The sequence below is a fragment of the Lissotriton helveticus genome, chromosome 10, assembly GCF_964261635.1.
Source record: "Lissotriton helveticus chromosome 10, aLisHel1.1, whole genome shotgun sequence".
NCBI classification, from domain to species: Eukaryota; Metazoa; Chordata; class Amphibia; order Caudata; family Salamandridae; genus Lissotriton; species Lissotriton helveticus.
Genome location: NC_136071.1, coordinates 165,813,409 through 165,840,050, shown reverse-complemented (window position 1 = coordinate 165,840,050; position 26,642 = coordinate 165,813,409). Strand labels below are relative to the sequence as shown.

Below are 26,642 nucleotides of genomic sequence, written 5' to 3'. Positions count from 1 at the left end.
TTGAACACAGGACGTAGAGAGAGCCCTAATGGGGGTCCCCCCTTTTTTTCTGTTTTCATACTTGGAAAACCCAATGATGATAATTAACACCTACTTGTTTGGTGTTTGAGGGTTTTTCTTCTCACTACTGATCTCTCCTCCCCCTATTTTAGGTCTCGCCTGTCGATGCGCATGCGCATCGAGCAAGCGAGACTATAGGGGCTCATCCAGACTTTATCTAACTTGCAAGGAATCGTGGCGATTCCTTGCAGTGCCCGTGACTTTTAAGCTCAATGCGCATGTGCATTGAGCTTAAAAGCGCGTGCACAGCCGCCCGCATTCCTCCGACACCTTTGAAGTGAAGCTTAGCTTCACTTCAAAGGCCCGGTTCTTCACACCCACATGCCGCTCTGCCCTGCTCCGCCCCCTCCCCTGAGTCATCCTGCCTGCCCCTTCCCGCCGTGTCGCATTTCTCCTCCCCCCTCCCCTCTCTTCCCTCCGTCTTGTTCTTCTTGCTCACTTGTCACTCTTTGCCCCTTACTTCTATCCCTTCCTTTCTATTCCCTCTCTGAACCTCCTTCTATGCCCATCTCCTGTTCCTTTCTTTTCTCCAACATTTGCCACGTCTGCTTTCCTCGTCTCCCCACACGTTTGCCTCCCTTTACCTCTGTTTCCTTAGCTCCTCGTTTCTCCCGCCTACTCTCACATCTTTCTCTTTTCTTTCTACCCTCTCGCCCCCACTTCTCTTCGTGCTCATCTGTTCTCCACACATTTCTCTCACTTAATTCATCAGTCATTCTCTCTTTGTTTCTGCTTACTGCCTCAATCCAATCGCTTTACTTTTTCTTCTCAATTCCGCCCACACCTCTTTGCATACACATTTTCCTAGTACTTTCCTCGTTACTTCAACCCCGTTCTGCGCGCACTTTCGCTCTGTCCATTTCTCTACTATTCCTTATCTCCGAACTCCGCTTCAGGGTCCTGCTCCGCCATCTCACCTGCTCTTACCCTTGCATTTTTTCTGCGATTCATCGTCTCTTCTCTCTCTTTTAGTTTTATTCCTGTACACTTTGTATATTCTCCCTTCTTGGTGCTCGGCTCAGGTTTTACCAGACTCTCCCGCGTCACCCCCTGTCCTCCTGTTTTCCTACGGCCTCTTTCATTCCCCATTCTCACCGATTTTCTTCTCGTAGACAACTGTCTGCCTTTCTCCGCGTGCGCTCCTTTCTTCCCTCCCACGTCCCCAGAGGAGCTCCCAAGGTGAAGCCCGGCCACGCTCACCTCACTGCGGCCCATTAAGTGCTGTATTTGTTCTGGTCACTGGTCAAGGGCTGGGCCGTGCCGCTACCCCTGGCAGCTCCCGCTGGGGCCACATTATCACGCACTGACGCCCAGCCATTTGTCACCACTTCCTTAGCGGATGAAGAGGGGCTTCTGGGTTTAGGCGGGGATGGGGGGAGGACGCCAGTCAGCTATTATTATGAAGACCACCTATAGAAACCAATTCAGCATGCCGCAGGCTCTTTTATTGAAACACACTGCTAGTCTGGGCGCCCGCACGTGACGTGACTTCATAAATCCTTTAATATTTATATATTTATTTTTTTAGCATCAGAGCCCTAAAGTCCCCAAGCATGATGTCCAGGGGAGACAGCATGGGTTGAAGACCCTTCTGGCCCTGGGGACACTACCAGACTGAGAGAGGCTCTGTTTGGGTGTGGTGCTATTGTATATGTGTATGGTGTTTACTGATGCGCACAGCAACTCTGAGTGCAGTCTCTTTCAATCGCTGACACACACAGCACGTTCCCATCTAATTGTGTGTATACAGTACAACATATTATATCCTATGTCTTCATTAACAATATAGTGTATCTGTACTGAATATATATCCAGCATTTCAGACTGCATTTCAGAGCTTTTAAAAATGTTTATGGCTTTTTTTTTTTGAAATTCTTTAGCATTGGCTACAGGAAACAAAAATGCTAAAGATTTACAAAAAAAACCCATAAACAATTCTAAAAGCACTAACTCTAATGCTGCGAGACCTATTGCATTTTCAATGCTTGTTTCCTTTTACTCCCCTCATTTTTTCCTCTTGGTAAGATTATTTCCCTTGGGGGATCGGTTGGGGTAAGAGTGTGCTTTTATGGATACTGTTGACGCTCTTTCATTGTTTTGATTATTGGATAACGTGGGGATTGAGAGCGTCTTTGCTATAGCCCTCTCTCTCTTTTTGTTTTGAAGTACGTAGAGAGAGAGAATCACATTCAAAACCGGAGAGCACAACTTAGCAGCAGCGAAATGATCTAAGTTTTATGATCCTGTATACAATACATATTTTAAGCAGTTACCATCTGATGCTTCTATATTTTCAATTTCGGGCCTCATTTAAAAAAAAATTAATGACATCGTGTCATGTAGGAGTTTCATTTAGAAATAAATTGTATTTCTCTGTATTTTGGAACAATTCAAACTGTGAACAGGTTTGTGGTAAGTACCATCACGTTCTCGTGCCCGTCCGTACACAATGGTGGATCACATCTCCCAGATGGGAACTTCAGTACATTTTTTAAATACATTTAATTTAAATAAACACCATGTCTACCATGTTGTGAGTGATGTAAAAGAGGGCTAGACACCTCAGAAGCCTACAGTTTTTTCTAGTCCCCATGTGGAGATAAGAGCACTGCTGTGAGGTTCTCTACTGTGAAATCGTCTTTTCGCCCTCAAACGTTGGTCGTGGGTGTGGGGTGGATATGGGCATCCACAGCACCTAGCAAGGCAGGACTAGAAATATAGATGAAGTTGGGCTGTATACTCCCAGTGGTCAGTACATCAATAATTAAAGTACGGGTCCACCACTCCTCCCATGTGAAGGGGCTGGTTGGGCGGAACTCCTCCATCGATCTACTTTCTAGCACTAGTCCATCTAGCTGTGTATCTTCAGTGTTGGGCATTTTACGGGGGGCCTTTTGAGCTGTGTTATACACTACAGAGTATGTGGTCCTATCCTGTTTATGTCAATGTCAGTCTCCAGAGAACAGCAACTTTGTAGTTGTGGCCCTGGTGGTGTTACTCAACATTTCTAAATCTTATCCAATGCCAGTGTTTCTGGGAAATGCGTACCTGCTTCCCATATTACAGGTACGTTTACGCTGTTTCACCAAACAAGAGCCGTACCTAGGAGCCTATGGTGGTTTCTGGACGTAAATCATAATGCATCCCTATATCTTCCACTGTTTAATGTCCACTGGTATTTAGTGGGCTTACAAATTTAGCTGACGTGGCCAGCAAATCCTAATAATATCTCCAAGGTTTTGAAACTCAGTTTTTACTGGACTGTTTATGTCTCGTATGAATGGAAGAAAATATCCTGTGCAGATCCTTGCCTGTGCAAATCCTTCGTACTACCCCAACAATTCCTATCCTTAGGCCCCAAGGCCGTCTCCTGGTCAGTAGCGAGTACTGTGCTACTTCCGTCTGCCAAAGATCAGTGGTGTCTGCTATGCAGCTGAGCTGCGCACAGGGCCAATTCCACCATGTTTAATACTTCATGGAGGAATTCCAAACAAAGCACCAAACTTAATAAAGAGAAGCAGAACGGGTTTATGTCAGATTTCTATATCAAAGAGCAATACTGATGGCCTGTATCATCCTTTACATTGGTTCTTCACCCAATGTACGGTTTTATCTACATTGTCAACATCTAAGGAGCATAGATTAAGCTATGCCAATTGCGCCTGAATGTAATCTGATTACCTGCGATTATCTGGTTTTTTTGGAGTTTTATATAGCAACACGACCCGAAGGTATCTGAGCGCTTTACGAGAGCACCAGTTGTGTTACAGATGGACACATTAATATTGTTAGGCACGGGGAGATTAAGTTATTTGCCGAGAATCACAGAATGTTGAGGGCCCAAGGCAAGACTCGAAACCCGGTTCCCCAGCTTCGAAGTCGACCGCTCATTCTCAGTCCCAGCTCCAACTCTCTGGAATTCATTATCACTCGCTATTAGGCACTCCCTTTCGATTAAGATCTTCAGGAAAAAGCTGAAGAGTTGGCTATTTGAGTACGCAATTGCTGTTAGACCAGCACCACGAAACCAATCGGGCGATATGCATTAACAAAATTACCCAGACAACACGTTTCCCACTCTCATCCCGAGTTCCCAATGGCTGTTACAATTATATGTTCCCTAGACAGGTTTATAAAACCATTGAGAGTTAATCCGTAAACCTGTCTTCGAGATGCATGAATTGACTCAACTCCCCAAGATTATCATACACATCCATCTATTTGCAGCAGACATATAACTTGTACCTGTCAGCTGCTTATCACCTCCAAGAGCAAGGAAACACTAAAAGAGCTGTAAGATACTGCATGTGAAAGGAAGCCATTCTGGCTTTCCCAACATTCTCTGAAGCATCAATAGCCCGCACTCCTCAGAATAAAAGAACAACAATAGCCCGGCCCGTAGGGAGACAGGTAATTGATTCTCCCTGAACGGTTAGTCTGATGTGTTCCTGACACTTCTCTTTAGTAGTACTTTAATTGATGTTCCTGCTCTGCTTTTATGCCTTTCTACACACCAGCGAGATATTTAACACCGACTGTTCTTAGCAACAAGCTAACTTTAAAAAATAATGATGCCCAGCAAAAGCAGAACATTTAGCATAATACAATGTCCACTTTGGCAAGCAGAGAGCGCAGTGAGCCATTTGCTTTAGCAGGTTTGTGGTTTTTAACATGCAGCAGTGCCTTATGACAGAAAATAGCTTATTATTAAGTTCCCAAGCGCGACCAAACTAATGCTTGAATCTGAAGCCGAGAGCTGTGGATGCCTGCATACCGCATAGCAGAGTTTGGACATCCTTGATTCGAGGCTGTTTTGACATTTGTCTCGAAGGCCTTTCTGAATGACTTATCTTTGTTCAGCAATGGTGGAATCTTTTATAGAGAACTACAGTCTCATTTTCTATGGTACAGCGGCGTCGGCTACAAGACATATCCACAGGGGCTACTAAAGAGGAACCATTTGATCAAGCACAGAAAAAGGAAGTGCTGGAGAAGGTCATCAAGGGCTACTGAAGAAAGACATTTGTGAGTCACTTGATAGACTCAAAAAAGGCTATCATAAGTAGGTTGAATATCTAATCTCCTGAGAACTTTAGACAACTGAAACTTTGGTTTTGCGATTCTCAAATAGCGATTTTTAGAGAATCGCTATTTGAGAATCGCAAAACGCTGTGTATGTAGGATTTGCAAATAATTTTGCAAATCCTGAATATTCCTTAATTGCGAATCGTAAATTGTGATTCGCAATTAAGGAATACCTCCCCATTCATTCCGGCCCATAGGAATGAATGGGGAGACATTCTCAATTTGAGAATCGCAATTTGAGAATGCAATTTCAAGGGTGCCAGGGTGCCAAAAGGACCGCCCTGTTCACCTCTGAAATGTGCATGTGTGCACATGTGGCACACATACATGCCACATGGCACTTTGAAAAATACAAAAAAGTGTATTTTTCAAAGAAATCACAAATTACCACCAACTTGAAGTTGGTGGTAATTTACGATTCCTTATGGCCAAATTGACTTTTTCTGTGCCTCTTACATTTCATTTAAGGAATCGCAATTTGCGATTCCTTAAATGCAATCGCAAAATAGGGAATCGCAAAATTTGCGATTCCTTATTTTGCGAGGGGTGTTTAGTGTCATACATTGGACACTGCAGATTTGCGATCGGAAACACAGAAATTCTGCAAATTTCGACGTTTGCGATTGCAAAATTGCCTTCATACATATGGCCCTAAGTATTTCCCGTTCCTAAATAAGGTTTGTGAAACCTTTGCAAAGGAGACCAAAATTTAGTGCTTGCAACACTCCCACAGACGAAAAGGGATCTGTGAACTGACTATCTCAGCAGATCACACTCACTGATAGCAATTCAAACTTCTTTTTCTGTGCCTCTTACATTTCATTTAAGGAATCGCAATTTGCGATTCCTTAAATGCAATCGCAAAATAGGGAATCGCAAAATTTGCGATTCCTTATTTTGCGAGGGGTGTTTAGTGTCATACATTGGACACTGCAGATTTGCGATCGGAAACACCGAAATTCTGCAAATTTCGACGTTTGCGATCGCAAAATTGCCTTCATACATATGGCCCTAAGTATTTCCCGTTCCTAAATAAGGTTTGTGAAACCTTTGCAAAGGAGACCAAAATTTAGTGCTTGCAACACTCCCACAGACGAAAAACGATCTGTGAACTGACTATCTCAGCAGATCACACTCACTGATAGCAATTCAAACTTCTTCACTAAGATCCTACTAGAGATTCTACTAAGACAGGGAAGAAAGAACTCAAATTCTAAACAAGATCCCTTGTTTCATAAAGGCCTGTCAACCACATCCAAAGAAGCTCCGTTCAAGGGGTTTTTCTGCAAACAATGTGTCCTGCTTAAACTGGGAAAATATACTGTCAATCCTCGCCTGCTCAAAATAATTATGGAGCTCTCAAACTACCACACTAGACACGTCTATGCTTAATGTAAGAGGTCAGAGGAGTGAATCACTGGCAAAATTGCTGAGACTAGAGGTACTGAGCCTCTAAGCATGAAAGAGTAGAGGCTTCGAGCCTCCAAGCCTTAAAAGCCAAGTGGAGTAGATATTATAGGAAATAGACTTGACTAACTTTGAGGAAAGAGACTAAAGTATCAGATCTTGAAGCTGTGGAAGTAAAAAGGCATGGCCAGGGACAGCCGCTGGTACCCCTACGTTGCTCTTTAGTACCCCTGGTACTGTTCTTGCTACGCATGGCCTCAAGAGTCATACAGGAAGCAGCACGGACTGAAAGCAAACACACTTCTAAGAGTCATGCTTATACTTTTTATAGGTTCCAATCATTGGACTTCCCTTGGCCGCTCTGCAGAAAATAGTAGGCGAGTATTGGACAAAGGGTGGGGTATAGGGGCAAACTTGTAATGCCATTTTAGGTTAAAGAATTGTGTTTGAAATAACTCCTCCCACCCCTGGCATCATAGTTAATTGCATTTCTTCCAGCAAGCCTTGAGCAAACTGATGTTTGGACACTGGATGGACTTTTTCAAACAGAGAGGACATGACAATATATGTGCTACCAACAGCACAGTGATGACCTAAACCATCTGTTGCCAGTGACAGGGACACTAAAGAAGGAATATACACCAGGACTCACCAATACACTTCAGATCAATATGCCCCACCTCTCCAAATAAAGAAGCAGATGCACCTATCAGGGATGATCAAGTTATTGCAAGTGAGTGATGGTGAAATGGGCGCAAGGTCTGCCTCTTTTCTGTGAAAAGCGTTGAAGTAAAGAACCCAACATCAAAAGAAGACTCCGACAGTCTTGTAGGTGGTGGTATTCTAAAGGACAATCAGACAGAGTTGGCAGTGGTACGGGGACGAGACACAAAGGCCATGGGTAGAGAGAAGCCTAGAGGAGGCGCTGCTAAGAGACAAAGCCGTCTAGGTGGAAAAAGTCCAGACTCTGCCTTAGCTTTACACTCCTGCGGTCATTCACAATATTGGACAGGGATGTATGACGTTACAACGCATACTTTTACCACGCCTACCATTACCACGCATTTTTTACAACGCAGGATCCATTACAACGCATACCATTACCACGCATGTATTTACAACGCATATACCTTTACAACGCATACAATTACAACGTAAGTATTGGTAAGTATATAATATTTTTTAATATTTAATTTAATTAAAATTAATATCATGTAATTTAAATTAATTTAATTTAATTTAATTTAATGTAATTTAATTAATTTAATTTAATTTTATCAATTTAATTTAATGTAATTTAAATTTAATTATATTTAATTTTTACCCTGTACCCTTTTATCCAAAAACCCAAAACTGACCCTGAACCCAAAAAATACCCCTTTACCCAAAAACCCAAAACTGACCTTGAACCCTAAAAATACCCCTTTACCCAAAAACTCAAAACTGACCCTAAACCCTAAAAATACCCCTTTACCCAAAAACCCAAAACTGACCCTGAACCCTAAAAATACCCCTTTACCCAAAAACCCAAAACTGACCCTGAACCCTAAAAATACCCCTTTACCCAAAAACTGAAAACTGACCCTGAACCCTAAAAATACCCCTTTACCCAAAAACTGAAAACTGACCCTGAACCCTAAAAATACCCCTTTACCCAAAAACTGAAAACTGACACTGAACCCTAAAAATACCCCTTTACCCAAAAACTGAAAACTGACCCTGAACCCTAAAAATACCCCTTTACCCAAAAACTGAAAACTGACCCTGAACCCTAAAAATACCCCTTTACCCAAAAACTGAAAACTGACCCTAAACCCTAAAAATACCCCTTTACCCAAAAACTGAAAACTGACCCTGAACCCTAAAAATACCCCTTTACCCAAAAACCCAAAACTGAGCCTGAACCCTAAAAATACCCCTTTACCCAAAACTGACCCTGAACCCTAAAAATACCCCTTTACCCAAAAACGCAAACTTATAATATTTTTAATAAAATAATATACTTACCAATACTTACGTTGTAATGGTATGCGTTGTAAAGGTACCTGCGTTGTAAATACATGCGTGGTAATGGTATGCGTTGTAATGGATCCTGCGTTGTAAAAAATGCGTGGTAATGGTAGGTCGTTGTAAAAGTTGCGTTGTAAAGGTTGTATACCATTGGACAGTATCTATTGTACAGCACAACTAACGCATCAAATGCAGAATGTAAATAATGGTATTTGTTCTTTTGATTTGTTTGCTCTCTTACCCTCTTTGAAATGTATTTTTCTTTTACATTTTGATATTCGTACATTCCTTTCTTTGACATTTTAAAATGTAACCCGCAGGGCTTTAAGTGGAATGAACAAACTGGGTGGTCTCTCAAAGGGGCGTGGCCGATGCAGTTAGAGGAGTGGCTTAACCTTTTCCATGCGGCGGCCGGCCGACGGCCATCCAACGTCACGGTGGGTGTGTGCGGAGGATGGCCGCCGGCCATCCAAACTGCACACAGGTCTTTTTTTTCCACGGCGGAATGTCCGCCGCAGCGAAGCGGCTAAAACGCTTACAGTAAAAATCTGTGCTTAGCATAGTGTTCTGCCCAACTGGTATCATGCTGCTTCTGTCATTGCATCCAGATATATAATACAATAAGTAAGATTACCTACAACAAGCCAGGACTATTAGCTTTGTCAAAGGCTGTTAGTTACATAAGATAAATAAGCAACAACTATGGCTTTGTTGCATATATTATTGAAAATATGTCCGTCCGACCTGAAATGATGAGACTGTAAAAGAACTATAACATTCTCTTTGAAGTTACATCACAGGCAGTGAAGGGTGGCACTGCTGCAAGCGTTAGATTTTTTTTACCCCGTGGGTGAGGGCAAAAATGGAGAGCCCGAAAGAGAGCCGTTTCGGCACCTGCTTTTTAGAACTACCTGGTGCTGAGCACCGGCAAGACCTGGCCCACTTAAAGTCCTGGTAACCCGTACACTCTTCCATTATGTTCTGGCACGAGGGGCTCGTACAAGCTGAAAAGGCATACTAAATTGACTTAAGACTGAATTGATTCCAGCACAGGCTCTCTTCGGGATCCCCTTTGTGCTCTGACCTGAACCTACCCTTCAAAGCTCACTTCAGTTCATGCGCCCAGAGCTTATTGCATCAATTTGAAGATACTCAGTCTCCTCCACTTCTCCAATATGAACATTGTCAGTACCCCTCATTAAGGTCCTGTTTAGTGAGAAATTCTTTATATGAGTAATAGCCATTTGGAATGCCTTAATCTAGTATCTGAAAAATGTTAGTGAGGCAAAAGTACCTATACAATAGTGGAAAGGTGAAAAGGACAAAAGCAACATTTGAACTCAAAGTTTGAAAAAAGTCTGAAAATAAACTCAAAGTATTTTTATTACTTCTATCACATAAAATAAAACCGAACAATAAAGCAAGAAGAGAGCCGAAGTCAAGATTACATTAATGACATTCAGTGGTCAGGCACCTAGTAGAAGGTTAAAGTGTTGAGGAAGCTGAGGTGGTTATTATTCCCAGTGACATTAAAAAAAACACATTTAAAAACAAATCTGTAAACAAAAGGTTTGATAAAAGCCTGAAAAAAGTTCTAAACAAGATACTTAAAAACATGGAAAGAATAGCAGCAACCGGGAAAATGAGAGTTTAGGGTTTGAACATGACTATGAGGAAAAGGTAAGCATTAATGTCACCTTTATGGTAGGATTAAAGGTAAGAATTACAGTAAAAGTAGGGATGCTTTTAGCTTTACGTTAAGGGGTACGGTTAGAGGCATGTTTTGGACTTGTTTTAGGGCAGGAGAGAGGGTTAGCCCTATGTTAGGGACAGGAGTACCTATAGGGCGAAGGCTAGGGTTTGTCTCAAAGTAAAGGTTACGTTCATGGTATAGAATAAAGAAACAGATGATATTATTAGTAGGGTTCTGAACAGAACGAGGTAGGTTCAGCTTTAGTGCAGGGGGATATGGGTGAGGGTATTTATCCCTATGGGGTAAGTTATTAGGTTCTTTAACATTAAGGGGTAAGTGATCAGGTTCAGTTGTAAGGTCGGGGGTCGTAGTACAGGTTATGCACACAAATGAGTGAGACAGCACCATAAAATCAAAAATTGTTAAGTAAATGAGTATAATTTCAAACCTTTCATTTTTATTCAATGTGCAACTTCATAGACTGATATAACCTTAACGTTTCAAACATTTGGCTAACAAAAAAATATTAACTTTTAACCTAGATAATAAGAGACAATCACAAACCTCCCGGATTCAGAAAGCAACTCAAATTCTGACTCTTAACATGTGACCTCAACTGGCTGTTTCTTACATGCCATTTTGTCAAGGCGTTGTATGATTTTAGGATATGCTGCCCTTTACAAATGCTCAAAAAATAAAATAATGAAAAGTAAATATACATTTCTGTGTTGGCATATATTTGCTTTACGTCATCAAGCAAAAACCTTCCCAAATTCAGAAGTCTGCTGGATAGCAGCAGCATAGCATCAGATCAAGAACAGATAATATAAAGATGGTCATGAAATTTACCATGTTTCATGCAAGTGGTTTTCCCTGGGCCCATGCATGATCACACTGGAGTTGGCAAGGTGTTCAATTGCCGTGTTTAGCTCTAGGGATCTCACTAAAGGATTTGCCACTTTATCTTCCACACTTTCTTGCAAGTTACTATCCAGACACATATTGTTCACACTATGATTTACAGCTGAACCTTGAAGGCCAGAGGGGACTTACACCACAGTCTCTCATTTGTCGGAATTCTTGCTGTGGTCATTTATCATCCCAGAAGTGAGATGAAGAAAGCTAGGCAACACAGGGTACAGCGGGCACGCGTGCATTCCGCCAGTTTCCTTACCTGCCATTGGATGAGCACAGAGGTTGTGGTGCGCGGCGTCACTAACACTGCAGTGGGAGGCTCATCTGGAACTGAATCAAATATAAAGCAGTGCTTTAACAATGGCACTAATTAAAAATACGATGAAAAATGTCTCATAATGTAGTTCCATAAACATTCCATCTGTGTCCCCACCCACCCCCACCCCCCCCTCCCCCCACCTTCCACGGTGTCCCCCCTTCCCATTGTCAATTCACCACATTTCATTTTGACTACTCAGTGGGAAAAATGAGGACAAGTATATGAACTCATTCCCGGCAGGCGACCCATATGATGCATGGCTAAGTGAATCAAAAAACATGTCAGTATATGCTTATGTTCATAAACTATTATGATGTACACATACACCTTAAAACAATCTTGGAATGTCTTTGAATGATCTCAGAATGGCTTTGCATTTCAAGCTATTGTTCCATGAAAGATTCTCTATAATTACCTTCCTCACTTGTAATCCACATACACACGTTTTTGTGGGTCCTTCCCCTATCACTGAACGTGACCTCCTGAAATTGTCATCTGATAAGAACCTTCTGTCTGAATACCACAGATGCAGTCCATAATCTCCTACCCATATGGCTTTAATATTAACTTTGGTTCAATAGACATAAGAAGTAGTTTGAAAGACAACCGGAAAACGTTCATCAAATAAGGTAGGAAAAGGGGTGCATACTCTTCTCCTGGAAATTATTACATCCAGTTAAACGCTACTCATTGAAAGATGGCTGACTGGTAAAAATCATGCAATTGCACTCGAATCCTGAAGGGTATGTGGAGAAGCGTGGCTCAATGGTTAGAGCGGCAGACCCTGATGCAGAGGTCAGGGTTCAATTCCCTCCTCGGTGGCTCTTGGACACAATTTCCCCAGACCTGATAATTCTTGCCTCGGTGCCTAGTCTAATCATGGGTCCCACTCTGTGACTCTGGGCAATAGCTTGCTTAACCTCCACAACGGCCCCAGTAGCGCTTGGATGCTTGGCTTCACCTTGGCGGTGCCCAGGAGTGGACATTTCACAGGAAAGCCAGAAAGGGTTCCACAGCGGTATGAATACAGCGCTACGAGACCTCAGGGTAGAAGGCGCTATATAAATACAAACACATTTACATTTACATTTATGTCATTGATAGCATTGCCAGAACTGCAATGCTAGTACTCAAAGGGTTACATCCATGCACATGTTGATTCTGGCCACGCTCGTTCCTTACATACGCCCTAAAGTACAGCAAGGGGCAGATCTTTTTTGGACACAACTACCAGTGACCCTCCACGAAGATAACATCCTTTCAAATCCTAGAGTTTTACACTATCAACCAATATGACAACCAACTTGCCGGTAAAGCAGAATGCTGCTCTAGTTGCTACAAAGTAGGTTGGTGTATTAGAAATTTTAGGGTCATTCAGTCCCTTCATGTCTCAGAAATTCACATGATATAGGGAAAAAAAAGTTTAAAGGAGATAATGTACAAATCTATGAAGGTGAAGTTCCAGTTGATATGCTTGCACTTTACAAATGCCAGACACAACATGGTTGCTGACGCCAACCAATTCACGAGAGAAGGTAGCAGAAGTATCAGGGATGAAATTAAGAAATAAACAAAAAAGCATTGGGTTGAGTGAAACTTGAATGGGATCATGAATAGGGATAGGCGAAGCAGAAACTGGAAAGAAGAAACATGTAAAAAGTGCTTGGAGGAGGTACCAAAGAAATTAGGAAGCACTGTACATTTAAAACTTCCTTTGCAAGAGGATACGATATGTATAGTTTTGCAAGGAGCGTGTATGCCGATGGGAGGATGCAAGGAGATCTATGGGAAATTGAGTAGGGCTTTCCATTCCCTGCTGAAATTGTAGAGTGGGATAAAGACGAATTGCACAGATGATTAAATGTGTTCATTCTTAGCCTGTGGCTCTCCGAATCCAGTTAACATTTACAAAATGGGATAACATGCTTTGGTGAGTAGAGCCTGTGTACAATTGGAGCTCGGTGCTGTCAGGAAGCGAATGTTGTCGAAATTATAGGACTATTTATTCATATGACGCAGAGAGTAATCAAAATACAAAAAATGGTATTGGGAAAGAAGATTTGAGGGACGTGGAGCACAATTTATTTTATTTATAGGAAGTGGTACTAAATTGTCATCGTTTCTCTTTGCTAGGATTCTATATAGGACCTCCTCAAACCTACAGACGTGTGTGGCACTATATGTGTTTACAAATTGTGGTACTAAGGAAAGGAGCTTCTCCACAACATAACTTGATTTTTTCCTTTATGTTTTTGCAGAAGAATGCTCAAAGGTTCTTAACTAAATAAATGGCTAGAACTCTGGATAGATAGATGAGGACTTTTTATCCCTTTTATACACATTCTACCTCATCCACATTGGAGGCCTTCTCCGACAAAGTAAGATATGAGGTAGAGCATTTTGGGTATACAGTAGGCACACTGACAGCAGATGGACTGAAGAAAATTATCATGTTGGACAAACAAGCAGAGTAAACCTAAGTTGGCTGCTTTGATTTCAACCTTTAAAGTCTCTTACGCAAGCCAAAGTGTCTTCAAGTTACTTCAGTAATTATTTATCTGAAATGATAAACCACTGAATTCTGAGATTATACCGACAGATAATATTGCCTCATTTTATTCTCTGTAAGATTTCCCAAAGCTACAGAGACTTTTCCATAGCTCAAGAGAGTCAGGCATCATGCATTGTGCTGATAATTATGAGTAATCTAACGGAAGAGTGGAATACTCCTAGGTAATATATGGATAACATAGGATAACTTGTTGCAGCTATCAAAGGCAATTGAAACATTTAAGAAAACAGAAATAAATACATTCCCAGAAAACCAATCATAATAGACTGCATTGATTGGGTGATCTTAAATTCAAGATCCTGCTTGCTCAATTGACGAACCAGACATTCCTCTTACCATCTTGAAGAGTTGTGACAGCATCCGTTGCTGTACTGAAATCACTGTCCCCCACATCATTGGTTGCCTTCAATCGCAGCTTATAAGACGTGAAAGGATTTAGCCTATAATAAGTAAAATATGAAAAAGATGGAGCAAGGAAGTATAAAGACCACATTAGTTAAGTAACATCCATTAATATATCCCCTAATTATTTCATCCTTCATCCTCACTTGATTGGTTTTCCCCATCATATAATACCCATATGGCCTTCTCACCTAATTCTGTGAGTATCTACATTTCCTCATTGCCATAAACCTCTTTTCCTACTTGGTGCCTTTTAACTTTACTCTTCTACCTATCAAAAGAAATTCTGCTATTCATTCCAGCATGACTCACATCAGTTCCGCCCGCTTCGGACCCCTTGCTCTGACAGACTAGGCCCTTATTTTGACGTAATATTCAATTTTATTCTATTTCAATTTCTTATCTGTTCCTTTTCGTTCTTAAACCACTTTTGCTCTCCCTTTCTGCATTTTAAATTTAGGCTTTCAGAGGCTACTTTTACCTAGTTATCCTGATATGATCTCAGTTGTTTACTTTATTTGCTCATGCTACTTCTTCATATTAACCACCCAGCTTTCTTAAGCTGGAACTCGGCTATAATTTGTCTTCTTCCAAAACATAACTCCGGCCCTGTGTGTCATTTAAACCCACCCACAAACCTCCCCATACATCATTTCCTCCCACACTGGCTCTTTTCGCTATAAAACTGAAATTCTGCAGAAAATGTTTTTGCCCTTCTCCCCCTGGTTATGCTGTCCTCAATTAACTCTCAATATGACATAGCTTTTCTGTGGCTGAAGGCACCTACTATCACATCTTCAATCCAAACTCCCATTGTTTATTGTCTAGGTTTAATGAGATACTCTGCACTCTCAACACCCCCCATCTTGGTCTCTTGCTTTGTCAACTATTTACCATTTGAAATTATGATCTTAACCATGCTTTTTACACATTCTACACCAACCAATTTCCCCTCCCTATAATAATCTTGCAAATTATTCTGACCATCTCTGACTCTGACCGTGTCCATTTTTGTGCTTGTGCTAACCTCGAGATGGCCATATACAGTCCTGTTCTTGCTACTTTTATCATTTGGTTATTAACAACTTTTAGCCCGTTCCCAACCTCTTGCTTTAACTCCTCTTTTGCTGTTTCTCCAAATTCATTCACACACATTGTCATTTTACCAGTCTCTTAACCAGACTGATCATCTTTCTACAACAATCTCTTCTACATCCCCATCTACATTTCATCTCACTTCTGCCTTACCTAGCTACAGTCCTAAAACAGCACATTCCGAATCTGTTTTACATAACTTGATTACCACTCTATTGTAATTTGGTTTCTGCCCATTGCACTCACACAGAGATTGCTCTTCTATCACTAATCAACTCACCACATATTGTCAGTCATTATTTTCCTCTCTACTTTTCCTGCCACTGGCCTTTGAAACTGTGGATGATCCTATCATTCTACCTACTGCTTCCTCACTTAGGATCTGAACTTTCTAGCTTTTCACTTTACTTTCTTAATCATTATTACCTTTTACCTTGCGCTAATCTCTTGTCATCTTGCCTACCGGATTATTACAGTGTGCTGTAAGAATTACCTTGGTTTTTTCTAGTGACCATCTGTTCCCTACATTATTTTGTATTTTGATATTTGTTTTGTAGTTATATAGTGATGATCCCTGAAATTTCCATCCTTCTTAACATATTTCCCTGCTCAATGGAGTGCTGTCTCCAATAGCCTCAAGGCTGTCAACACTTGGATGTCCTGCCATACCCTTCACCTCGCTCCTAAGAAATTTGAAATCCGCTTGTTTCCACTCTTTCTACTCTAAATCATCGCAATAATCACATACTTCTACTCTCATTGTCTCTCCATCTCTCCATTGTCTGCTGCACCTGCCAGTCCCAACAGTGCAACTTCTGAAAATCACACTAAGCTGTACACTAATTTTCTCATGCATGGAATTCATATTTTCTTCCAGCAGATTTTCTCTGACCAAATGTATCCTTTAGCAACACTTCTATCTTCCTGCCCTTCAAATTTCCTTTCTCATTCATATCTATGTTTCTTATAGATCTTACCACGTGCTTTCTTTTTCTTTTCCACCTCAAATCTGGTTTTGTGCATAGTATTTAAATGCATTTATGGTCTGTAACTCACATAACTTCATGTATATCTTACTATCTATTCTAGAACCCATTTGGTTTTGAGTCTACCTCTAACTTACACTCTCCCACTTTTGAACATTCTAGATTTTAATCTTTCCTTAAGCTTCAGACTACTCTTCATTTTTGTGTTCACTCTGTCAATAGACCTATCTAGTTTATGCTCATGCAAAAACATAACTCTCATAATGGCTTTAACTATCAAATTCACCTTGAATGAACTCCAAATCCACTCCTTTTAGCTGCAAGTACTGCTGAATATATTCTCACTGTAGCCCTCCTTTTGTACCACCTTGGTACTGGTGGTTACTGATTCTGACTGACCATGGGCTCTCCTAACCAGACCCAGGGCCAGTGCTATGCAGAAAACACCTACATACACTAGGGTACACTAAGGGTTGAGGTACCACTGTGATTGACATGACCTATCCCACAGGGTCCTAGTACATAATAGGGCAGGGGGATTGAAACGACCTATCAGTCCCTAGTATATAATAGGGCACGGCAGTTTAGAGGCCAGCAGACCTTTCTGCACTTGCATGTGTGCACTACTAAAGCCTAAGGTCAGTTTAAAAGTGGCTCTGTGCTACAGGACTGCTTTTAATAAGTAAATTGTGCACTAACTCGACTTTTGTGTTTGGGGCACTTACAAATGGTTAACCTACAATGTTTGGACATATTAGGTACCCCCAGAGTCTCCCCTAGGTGTCACAGGGATGGGGGATCAGGTATCTATAAGGCGAACCCTTATAAAATGAGTTTTATATGCCCTGGGTAAAGTTAAATTGCATATTTCACTTCCCACACTGTGATAAAGTGCTGCCCAAAAATCGACTTTGGTGGTAGGAGGACTGTGAAGGGAGGATCTGCAATATGTTTACATATTCAGAACCCCTAAAGTCTCCCCAAGGTGTTCCTGGGGTGGGGGTCCTGTAGATATATGTAGAGTACTTATAGCACAAGTTACTACTTGTGTAACGATATATCTGTAAGAGACATTAGTTAGTATTAGATTCCTTACCTTAGAATATCCCCAGGCGTCAGACTGGATCCGGAAATTTTTGCGTAGCAGTACCCTTGCGCGTCGGTAGGCGTCGTCTGCGGCTCCGCGTCCGTCGTCGGCGTCGTGGGCGCCGTGATGACGTCGTCGGAGTACTTAGACGCCGCCTCCGCGTGCTGACGTCAGTTCTTAGACACAGCTTTTCCGTGCCAGAAACGCAGAGCCATGTTAAAAACCAACACTGGTGCCATTGAAACTAGGGCCCTGAAGGGGACAACCCTAACCCTAGATATTGGTTCGCAGAACGGGGAGGATGGGTGGGTCGGTAAGGAATCTAATACTAACTAATGTCTCTTACAGATATATCGTTACACAAGTAGTAACTTGTGCATCTGAAAGAGACACGTTAGTATTAGATTCCTTACCTTAGAATAGATACCCCAGCAATACCAACCCCGGTGGTGGGTCTGCGAACCAATACTTACACCAGAAAGTCCTGGAGGACGGAAAGGCCAAAGAAGCCATCCCTCCGGACTTGGCTGTCCAGGCAGTAGTGTCTTGCAAACGTGTGCAGCGATGCCCACGTAGCTGCCTGACAGATGTCTTGTAAGGGCACACCCCTGCCCAGGGCAGTGGTAGTCGCCGTGGCTCGGGTAGAATGAGCCCGCAATCCAGCAGGGGGCTCCTTCCTAGCCAAAGAGTAGCATGCCTGGATACACAAGATGATCCACCGGGAGATGGTCCTCTTGTGCACCGCTTTCCCCTTCTTAGCGCCCACGTAACCAACAAAGAGTTGGTCATCCACCCGGAACTGGCGTGTGCGATCCAGATAAAACGAGAGCGCACGTTTTGGGTCCAGACGATGGAGCCGCTCTTCCTCTTTAGAGGGATGCGGAGGCGGAAAGAAGGTAGGCAAGGTGATAGACTGCCCAATGTGGAAGGCCGTGACAACCTTGGGCAAGAAAGATGGTTTGGTACGAAGCACCACTTTGTCCGGATGGACAGAAAGGAAAGGTGGAGTACAAGAAAGAGCCTGGAGCTCACTCACTCTCCTGGCAGAGGTGATGGCAACCAGGAAAGCAGTCTTCAGAGTCAGAAGGCGAAGAGGGCAATTGTGAAGTGGCTCAAAGGGAGCGCACATCAGAAAAGTTAGAACCAGGTTCAAGTCCCACTGAGGCATCACAAACGGAACAGGGGGAAATGTGTGAGTGATGCCTTAAAGAAATCTGTTCACAATAGGGGACTTGAACAAAGAAGGCTGATCAGGTAGCCTGAGAAAGGCTGAAAGGGCAGAAAGGTAGCCCTTGATAGTGCCCAGAGCAGAGCCCTGCTGGGCAAGAGAAAGAAGGAAGAGAAGAACCTCTGAAAGAGGGGCAGCAAGAGGATCCACAGCCTTTGCTGTGCACCATGCCACAAATCTGTTCCACCTGCAGGCGTATACCGACTTTGTGGAGGGACGCCTGGCTGCCAGAATGACGTTACAGACTTCAGGAGGCAAGTCAAATGGCCTCAACTGTCGCCGCTCAATCTCCAAGCATGGAGGTGGAGACTGGACAGGTTCGGGTGGAGGACCGTCCCCTGCTGCTGCGACAGAAGGTCCTCCTGAAGAGGCAGACGAACCGGGGGATCGACTGACATACTGAGTAGCTCGGGATACCAGTACCTTCGAGCCCAGTCCGGAGCCACAATGATGACTTGGGCCCGGTCGCGCCTGATCTTCTTCAGCACTCTGGGCAGAAGTGGTATAGGCGGAAAGGCGTACAACAGACCGCAACTCCACTCGCGACGAAAAGCGTCTCCGAGCGAGTGCTGCCTTGGAAATTCCAACGCGCAGAACTGATGACATTGCACGTTCTTTTCAGTGGCGAATAGATCTAACCAAGGCTCTCCCCATTGCTGAAAGAGGCCTTGCGCCACTCCCGAGTTCAGACGCCATTCGTGATCCATCATGCACCGACGGCTGAGCTCGTCCGCCCTGGCGTTCAGAGAACCTGCCAGGTGTTGAGCCACCAGGGTCACGCCCTGGCGTTCCAGCCATTGCCAAAGGCGAAGAGCCTCTTGACAAAGGATCCACGACCCCACACCGCCTTGTTTGTTGCAGTACCACATGGCGGTGGTGTTGTCCGTGAACACCTGCACTACACTCCCCCGGACAGAGGGGAGGAATGCCTTCAGTGCCAGACGAATCGCCCTGAGCTCCAACAGGTTGATGTGGAGCCGGGACTCCGCCGGAGACCAGAGGCCTCTGATCTCCGCCTCTCCCATGTGGCCTCCCCAGCCCTGGAGGGACGCGTCCGTCACAACTACGTGCTCCGGTTGGGGTAGGGAGAGGGATCTGCCGCTGACGCAATCGCGGTCCGTAAGCCACCACTGCAGCTGTCTTGTAGTGCCCTCCGAGATCAGGACATGGTCGGATAGGTTGCCCTGATGCTGGGCCCACTGAAACTTCAGGTCCCACTGCAGAGCCCGCATCCGCCACCTGGCGTGATGCACCAGCAGGATGCAGGAGGCCATCAGCCCCAGAAGCCGCAGCGTCAACCTGACCGAAACCCGGGATAACGGCTGAAAGATGGGAATCAGAGCCTGAATATCCCGGACCCGCTGCTCGGGTGGATAAACCCGAAACTGCGCCGAGTCTAGAACCGCTCCGATGAAGAGGAGCTTCTGAGAGGGGCACAGGTGTGACTTTGGCACATTGATCGAGAACCCCAGCTGATGCAGGAGGTCTGCCGTAGTCTGGAGGTGGCTGACGACTGTCAGGGGCGAGCCCGCCTTCAACAGCCAGTCGTCGAGGTAGGGGAAGACTGAAATCCCCAACCTGCGCAGATGAGCTGCGACCACCGCCATCACCTTTGTGAACACCCGTGGGGCGCTGGTAAGGCCGAAGGGGAGCACGGTAAACTGAAAGTGCTCGTGGCCAACCGTGAACCGCAGGTAGCGCCGGTGGGCCGGCAGGACGGGGATGTGGAAATAAGCGTCCTGCAAGTCCAACGCCACCATCCAGTCTCCTGGATCCAGGGCAGCTAAGACCTGAGCCAGTGTCAGCATCTTGAACTTCTCCTTCCGGAGGAAGCCGTTGACGTTCCGTAGGTCCAAGATAGGGCGCAGGCCCCCTTTGCCCTTCTTGGGTACCAGAAAGTAGTGGGAGTAGCAACCACACCCTACTTCTGGCCCAGGAACGCGCTCGATGGCCCCTTTGGCCAAGAGGGCCGTAACTTCCTCCTGCAGAAGTCGCAAGTGATCCCCCGATACACGGTGGTTCTGCGGTGGCATGGTTGGAGGAGTCGCCTCGAAGGGGAGGGAGTAGCCCCTTCGGACGATCTGCAGCACCCACCTGTCCGACGTGACAGTGCGCCAGTGGAGGTGGTGATGGCGAACCCTGCCCCCCACTGGCGTCACATGGGCCTGAAAGCATGGACTAGGAGGGTTTTGAGGCGGATGCTGCAGGGGAAGGTGTGGACTGACCTCGCCGCTGCCCACGACCGCCCGGATGGCGGTTCCCACGGCCGCCACCGCGTTGGGTATTGCCCTGCGGCGCGTGGCTGGAGGCACGTGCGGGCGCACCCCTTCCGTGGCCACGAAAGGAGTGATAGGCAGCCGGTTGCTGGCGTTGGCCCGAGAGGCCTAAGGACTTGGCCGTAGCCCTGGAGTCCTTAAAACGCTCAAGCGCATGGTCTGCCTTGTCGCCAAAGAGGCGACGGCCATCCAACGGCATGTCCATGAGCGTGCTCTGGACATCTGCCGAGAAGTTGGCGGACCTCAGCCAGGCGTGGCGTCTGACCGCCACCGTCGTTGCCATCGCTCTACCCAGCGAGTCAGTGGTATCCAGCCCACACCGGATGGAATACTTGGCTGCATCCCGGCCCTCCACAAGGGCTTGGCCGAGTTTGGCCCGTACCTCCAACGGACACTCTGGCAGCACTTCCGCGACCTTATCCCACACAGAGTGGGTGTAACGTCCCAAGAGGCAGGCGGTGTTGGAAGACCGCAGGCCCAAACTAATGGATGAGAAGATCTTCTTCTCATACTGGTCATACCTCTTGGATTCCCGATCCGGCGGGGCCGACGGGAATGCGGTTTGGGAATTGGAGGCCTGGATAACCAGGCTCTCGGGGGTAGGGTGGGAGGGCAGAAAACATGGGTCGCCCGGGGCGGGCGGTGGCGTCTGGCCACGTTCCTATCTACGGGCGAACCCGTAGCGGGCTTGGACCAAGTGCCCAGAAGAACGTCAGTCAAGGCCTCATTAAAGGGCAGCAGAGGCTCGGCCGAGCTTGACTGCGGTTTAAGGACCTCAGTGAGGAGGTTAGTCCTCACGGCCGCGACGGGTAGCTCAAGGTTTAAGGCCTTGGCAGCCCTCATCAGCACCACACTATATGTTGCCCCCTCCTCCGAAGCCACGGTAGGAGGGGAGACAAACCCAGGGTCTGGAGAGGTGTCCAGGCCACTGGCCTCCCCAAGGTCATCTGTCCAGTCCTCACGAGACTGACACCCCCTGGTCAGAGGGTCCTCAGACCCCTCCCAGTCCTCTCCTTCACCCATCTCCTGAAATTCAGGGTCCTCAACCAATGGGGCCTGTTCATAAAAGTGAAATTCACCCAACGGCGTCTGGAGCGGCGCCCAACGGGGCCGCCCCGACGGCCGAACAGGAACGGAAGTAGAACCGGGGTCGGCGCCGCCCGACGACGGCGCCTGAGGCGACACCTGAGGGTCCGACGCCGGGGAGGTCGTCAGATCCACCGGCGACGAGCCAGATCCCGAAGGAGGACCAGCGGCGTCCTGCGGCGCCGGGCCCGAAGGCACCGGCGGCGTCGGAACAACTGGACCCCTCGGCGCCGGGCCCGAAGGCGCCGGCGGCGTCGGGATAACAGGGGCCTGCGGCGCCGGGCCCGAAGGCATCGGCGGCGTCGGGCCGAAGCACCCGACGGCGTCGGGGCCGGAGCCGCCGACCCGCTAGGGCTCCCAGACGGGTCCGCTGGGCGCGGAGGCGCCGCGGAGCCCGTCGGAGGAGAGAGTTTCCTCATGGCCATGAGGAAGCGCTCGACCTCCTCCGGCGTCGCGTTGAGCCCAGGGACCGTAGGGTATGGGGCTGGACGCGGCGCCCGCGACTCCGACGGAGCCGCGTGGGCGGTGTCACCCGAACCCCCGGCCGCATCGCGCGAGCGTTGGGGGGAGTCCGAGGAGCGATGACGCCGCTTGGACTTCTTGTGCCGCTTACCTGACGACGACTTCGACCCGGAGGAGTGCGGCCTACTCTCGGAGCTGTGGAGGCTCCGGGCCCGCGACCTGTCCCTCGACCTCCCATGGGATCGGGACCTCTCGCGGCGCGGGACCGACTGCCGGAGTTCGAGTCGCCTACGGGGCCGCTCCTGCCTGGCTTTCGAAGAGAGGGCCCGGCAATCGGAGGAGGCCTTGTCGTCGTGGTCGACGCCCAAACACGACAAACACACGCGGTGAGGATCCGTGACCGACATCAGCCGGTCGCAATCGTCGCAATGCTTGAAGCCGGGCATCCCTATCGGCACCGTTTCGGAGTCGAGAGACTCGAAATAGTAATCAAAAAGGATTAAAAAGTTTAGTCAAAATTGACTAGGGTTACTGCTTTTTCCAGATCTGCCCTTGCTGGCGCGGAAAAAAGAAGAACTGACGTCAGCACGCGGAGGCGGCGTCTAAGTACTCCGACGACGTCATCACGGCGCCCACGATGCCGACGACGGACGCAGAGCCGCAGACGACGCCTACCGACGCGCAAGGGTACTGCTACGCAAAAATTTCCGGATCCAGTCTGACGCCTGGGGATATTCTAAGGTAAGGAATCTAATACTAACGTGTCTCTTTCAGATAAATATGTTTTTATAAGCCCTGGTGCTGGAAAAATAGCCCAAGTCACTTTTCCCATTGCATATCCCATGCCATAGGTTAACATTTGAAAAGGTAATTAATTAAAACTGGAGAAAGAAAAGCCATAAAAATAGGATTAAATGACTCAGTAGAATGGTAATAATAACTCCAACAATATGGTATTGTTGAGTTTATTGTAAAATGTTCAGACATGAAGTTATAAGACATTTTTGTGTGTAATCCAAAATTCAACCCTGTACTGCTCTCCCTGATTGTTCAGAGCAGTACAGGGTTGAATGGTCAGTGAGCCTGGCTGCTTTGAGATCGTGATAAATGACCCTTGGAGTTAGGAAGCTTCTCGGGAGGAGATTTGCTGGGCATAGGAATGCCAGAGCAGGGGGAGGAGTCGTAAACCACGGACTTCAAGAGCAGGGGAGGACCCCAGTGCCATTTACAACCTTACACTGTTCACCTCCAGCCAGATGCTAGGATTAAGGAAGGAATGAGCAGATGCAAGGGGGAGAGACTAAGGAGATTAGCTATCCTAGAGGAGTGTTTAGACAGCTCTTCTCTCCCTGCTGAAAATTCTGACAAATTGAATTTTGGAAGAATAGTGGTTTCTGGGTAAGCATTTTGCCACACTCCGCAGGAAGTGGTCAGACCTTTGGGTGGAACCCTGCAGCTCATTGGACAGGAGTGCCCTCCTGCTTGACCTCAGAGAACACAGAGGGGCGGTGCCTCTCAGATATGATGCTTGAAACTTAAGAGAATTCAGAAGGGTCTACGTTGAAGAGTTTGATGAGCATTTCCAAAGGCCTGCACTCTGAAGATTGCGCCTTTTGCACCATCTAAAACTACAGCCCTGTGGATCAAACCTGCTTCAAAAGGACTAAAGAATGGACTTCTTGTAAGCTACAGGTTAACATAGCTCACCTGGACCATCACCATCATCACAAAGAATCCCCAGCCTGGAGTATTACCAGTGGATTTGAAAGGGTTTTGTCCAAGTGGATTGTGGGAATTGAAGTCTCACACTTTCGAGGACCCTCGTGGAGATGCCAAAACCTTGGATTGTGTGTTGGGTACTTTAGAATCCACAAGAAGAACTTCAGGAAGGAGTTCTAACAGGACCCAGTCTGCTGGAGTGGGCTGCACAAGACTGGTGAGAGATCCTCCAGAACAATTGCTAAATGAGAATATGTTCCTGCCAGAGGGATCAAAATGACCAAAAGAGGTACTGTTGGTTTCTAAGCACTAGAAAGTGACTAATCTTTACAAATTCATATCTCTGGTACCCTACAGTGGATTTTTTTCATTTTGGTGTCACTTAAAAAATAAAAATAGATAGTTTCTGTTAGGATTAGGTCCCCAGTCCTCTTTTGTTGACCATGTCCAATGCCATCACATGACACGCCAGTAGCATAAAAAGGAGTCCTACCCTTATGTCCATGCTTGTTATTGCTATCTGTGGGTTCCTGTTTCCTGGCTCCAAGCTTCCTGTTGATTGCAGCAGTCTCTGCACGGGCTCGTGCAGAGACGTGGTTATTCCCCATTTTTCTGATACCTTTTTTTTCATCCCCGTCCTTGGTTAGTTCCTGTTTCTGAAGCCTTGGTTCATGTAAATACCTCGTTCCTGCCCGCCCCGTTTATTCTTGCATTACCCCTTTAGTTAGGGTCCTTTTGAAGACTTCCAGCCCTTCCCGCTCCCCCCTTCACTTCCCCTTCTTGTTATTGATTTACTTCCCCTGTCCGTTTTGGGCGATCTTAGCCGGCATTCAGGGGCTCCTGTTTGTTAGAACCGCTCTCCTGTCACGGAGACGCGGTGAAAGTATCGGAGATTCGTGCGCATTGTGCTTTGGAGCGCGATCTGTCCGCATCGTTGTATGCGGAAGTGACGTTATCGTCCATTCCGCGAGGAAACCCGGCTGGGTTTTTCCTCTGTTTCTGACGTTAAGGAGCGGAATTGCTAAAGCGTCTGTGGAGCATTTTACCCCCCCTTTTCCCGTGGTCACACCATACAGGGGTTTTTCATGCCTGACGCATAGGTGTGTTTTTTACCCTGTAAGTGCCTATTTTTTGTCCCAAACCAAACACCCTTCCAAGACGGACAGTCTTGCACATCAGTCACCTGAGAGAGGTTATCTTGGGTAAGACTTTGACTGACTACTCCTTGAGGCGAAGCCTGCTCACACTATCGGTAAGTGTATGTGAAATGGTAATAATTGGATTATGGTCATATGCTCAGAGGTAGGAGTGGGGACTGAGAAACTATCATAGGGCCTGTTTTGTGTTTCCCTTTGTATGCAGGTGCAGAAGAAGGAGGTGGGTGTACCTTGTACAGTACGTTCCCAGGGTGGAAGGTTTGGTTACCTTTTGATTTCCACCCTCTTTTCTGGGTCAGCAGCTTCCTCATTGTATCATTCAGTGAGTGGCTGGTGAGTCGGGGAAGTGGACTGGATTGATCCTCGTTCCTGCAGTGTGTGGGTTGGGCAGGAGCACAACAGTTTCTATTTATATAAATTGGTGTTGGATTTTTATTTTGTGTTGTGTCTTAATTATTTACTGAATTGGTGTCTTTCAATGCTTTTACGTACCCGATTTTGAAGTTAAGCCTGCCTGATCGCAGCCAAGCTACCAAGGGTTGAGCATAGGAATCATTTTCTAAGCCCTATACTGCGTTAGTGGCCTTATTGCCAGTGGCAGATATATATTTGCCACTACTAATAATCCACTTTCCAACCGACCAACGTTCTTAAAGCCATTGGTACCCTCTTGGGAGACTTGAGAACTGCATGTAGAAGTTCATAAAGCAAAAGGTGCTATCACACATGCTAATAGCTCAAGTAGAAGCTTCTAAGAAAAACAACAGTCAGGGGAATGGTAAGCTGAAAGAACAAGTTACTTTACATTTGGTAGCGTTTTTCTGGTGGACACTCTTTCTAAGGGCAGTTTCTTCACCTTTAGAATATCTCCTAGCACCAGACTGAATCTGGAAGGTATAAGACAGCATTATTTAGGGGTGCCGGAAGGTGATGTTCTGTGGCTTCTAACCAAGCTTGTTCTGCCCCGGAAGTATCAAACGGAGCTGCATATAAGCACCATCCCTGATCACTGACGTCAGTTTATTTCTTGATGATGTCTACACCCTCGGACTCATAGCCCACCAATAATCAGCAATACCAGAG

General features: G+C 45.9%; 1 protein-coding gene across 2 annotated transcripts in view; it reads right to left on the bottom strand.

Moving 5' to 3' along the window:
• Nucleotides 1–26,642, bottom strand: part of SDK1 (sidekick cell adhesion molecule 1) — a 2,171,476-nt gene that overhangs the window by 154,030 nt on the left and 1,990,804 nt on the right. For both annotated transcript variants that reach the window (XM_078665001.1, XM_078665002.1), the window contains exons 31-32: nucleotides 14,398–14,501; nucleotides 11,430–11,500 (exon numbers count right to left, since the gene is read on the bottom strand). In XM_078665001.1, the coding sequence (XP_078521127.1) occupies nucleotides 11,430–11,500; nucleotides 14,398–14,501 (175 nt within the window). The remainder of the gene's footprint in view (nucleotides 1–11,429; nucleotides 11,501–14,397; nucleotides 14,502–26,642) is intronic.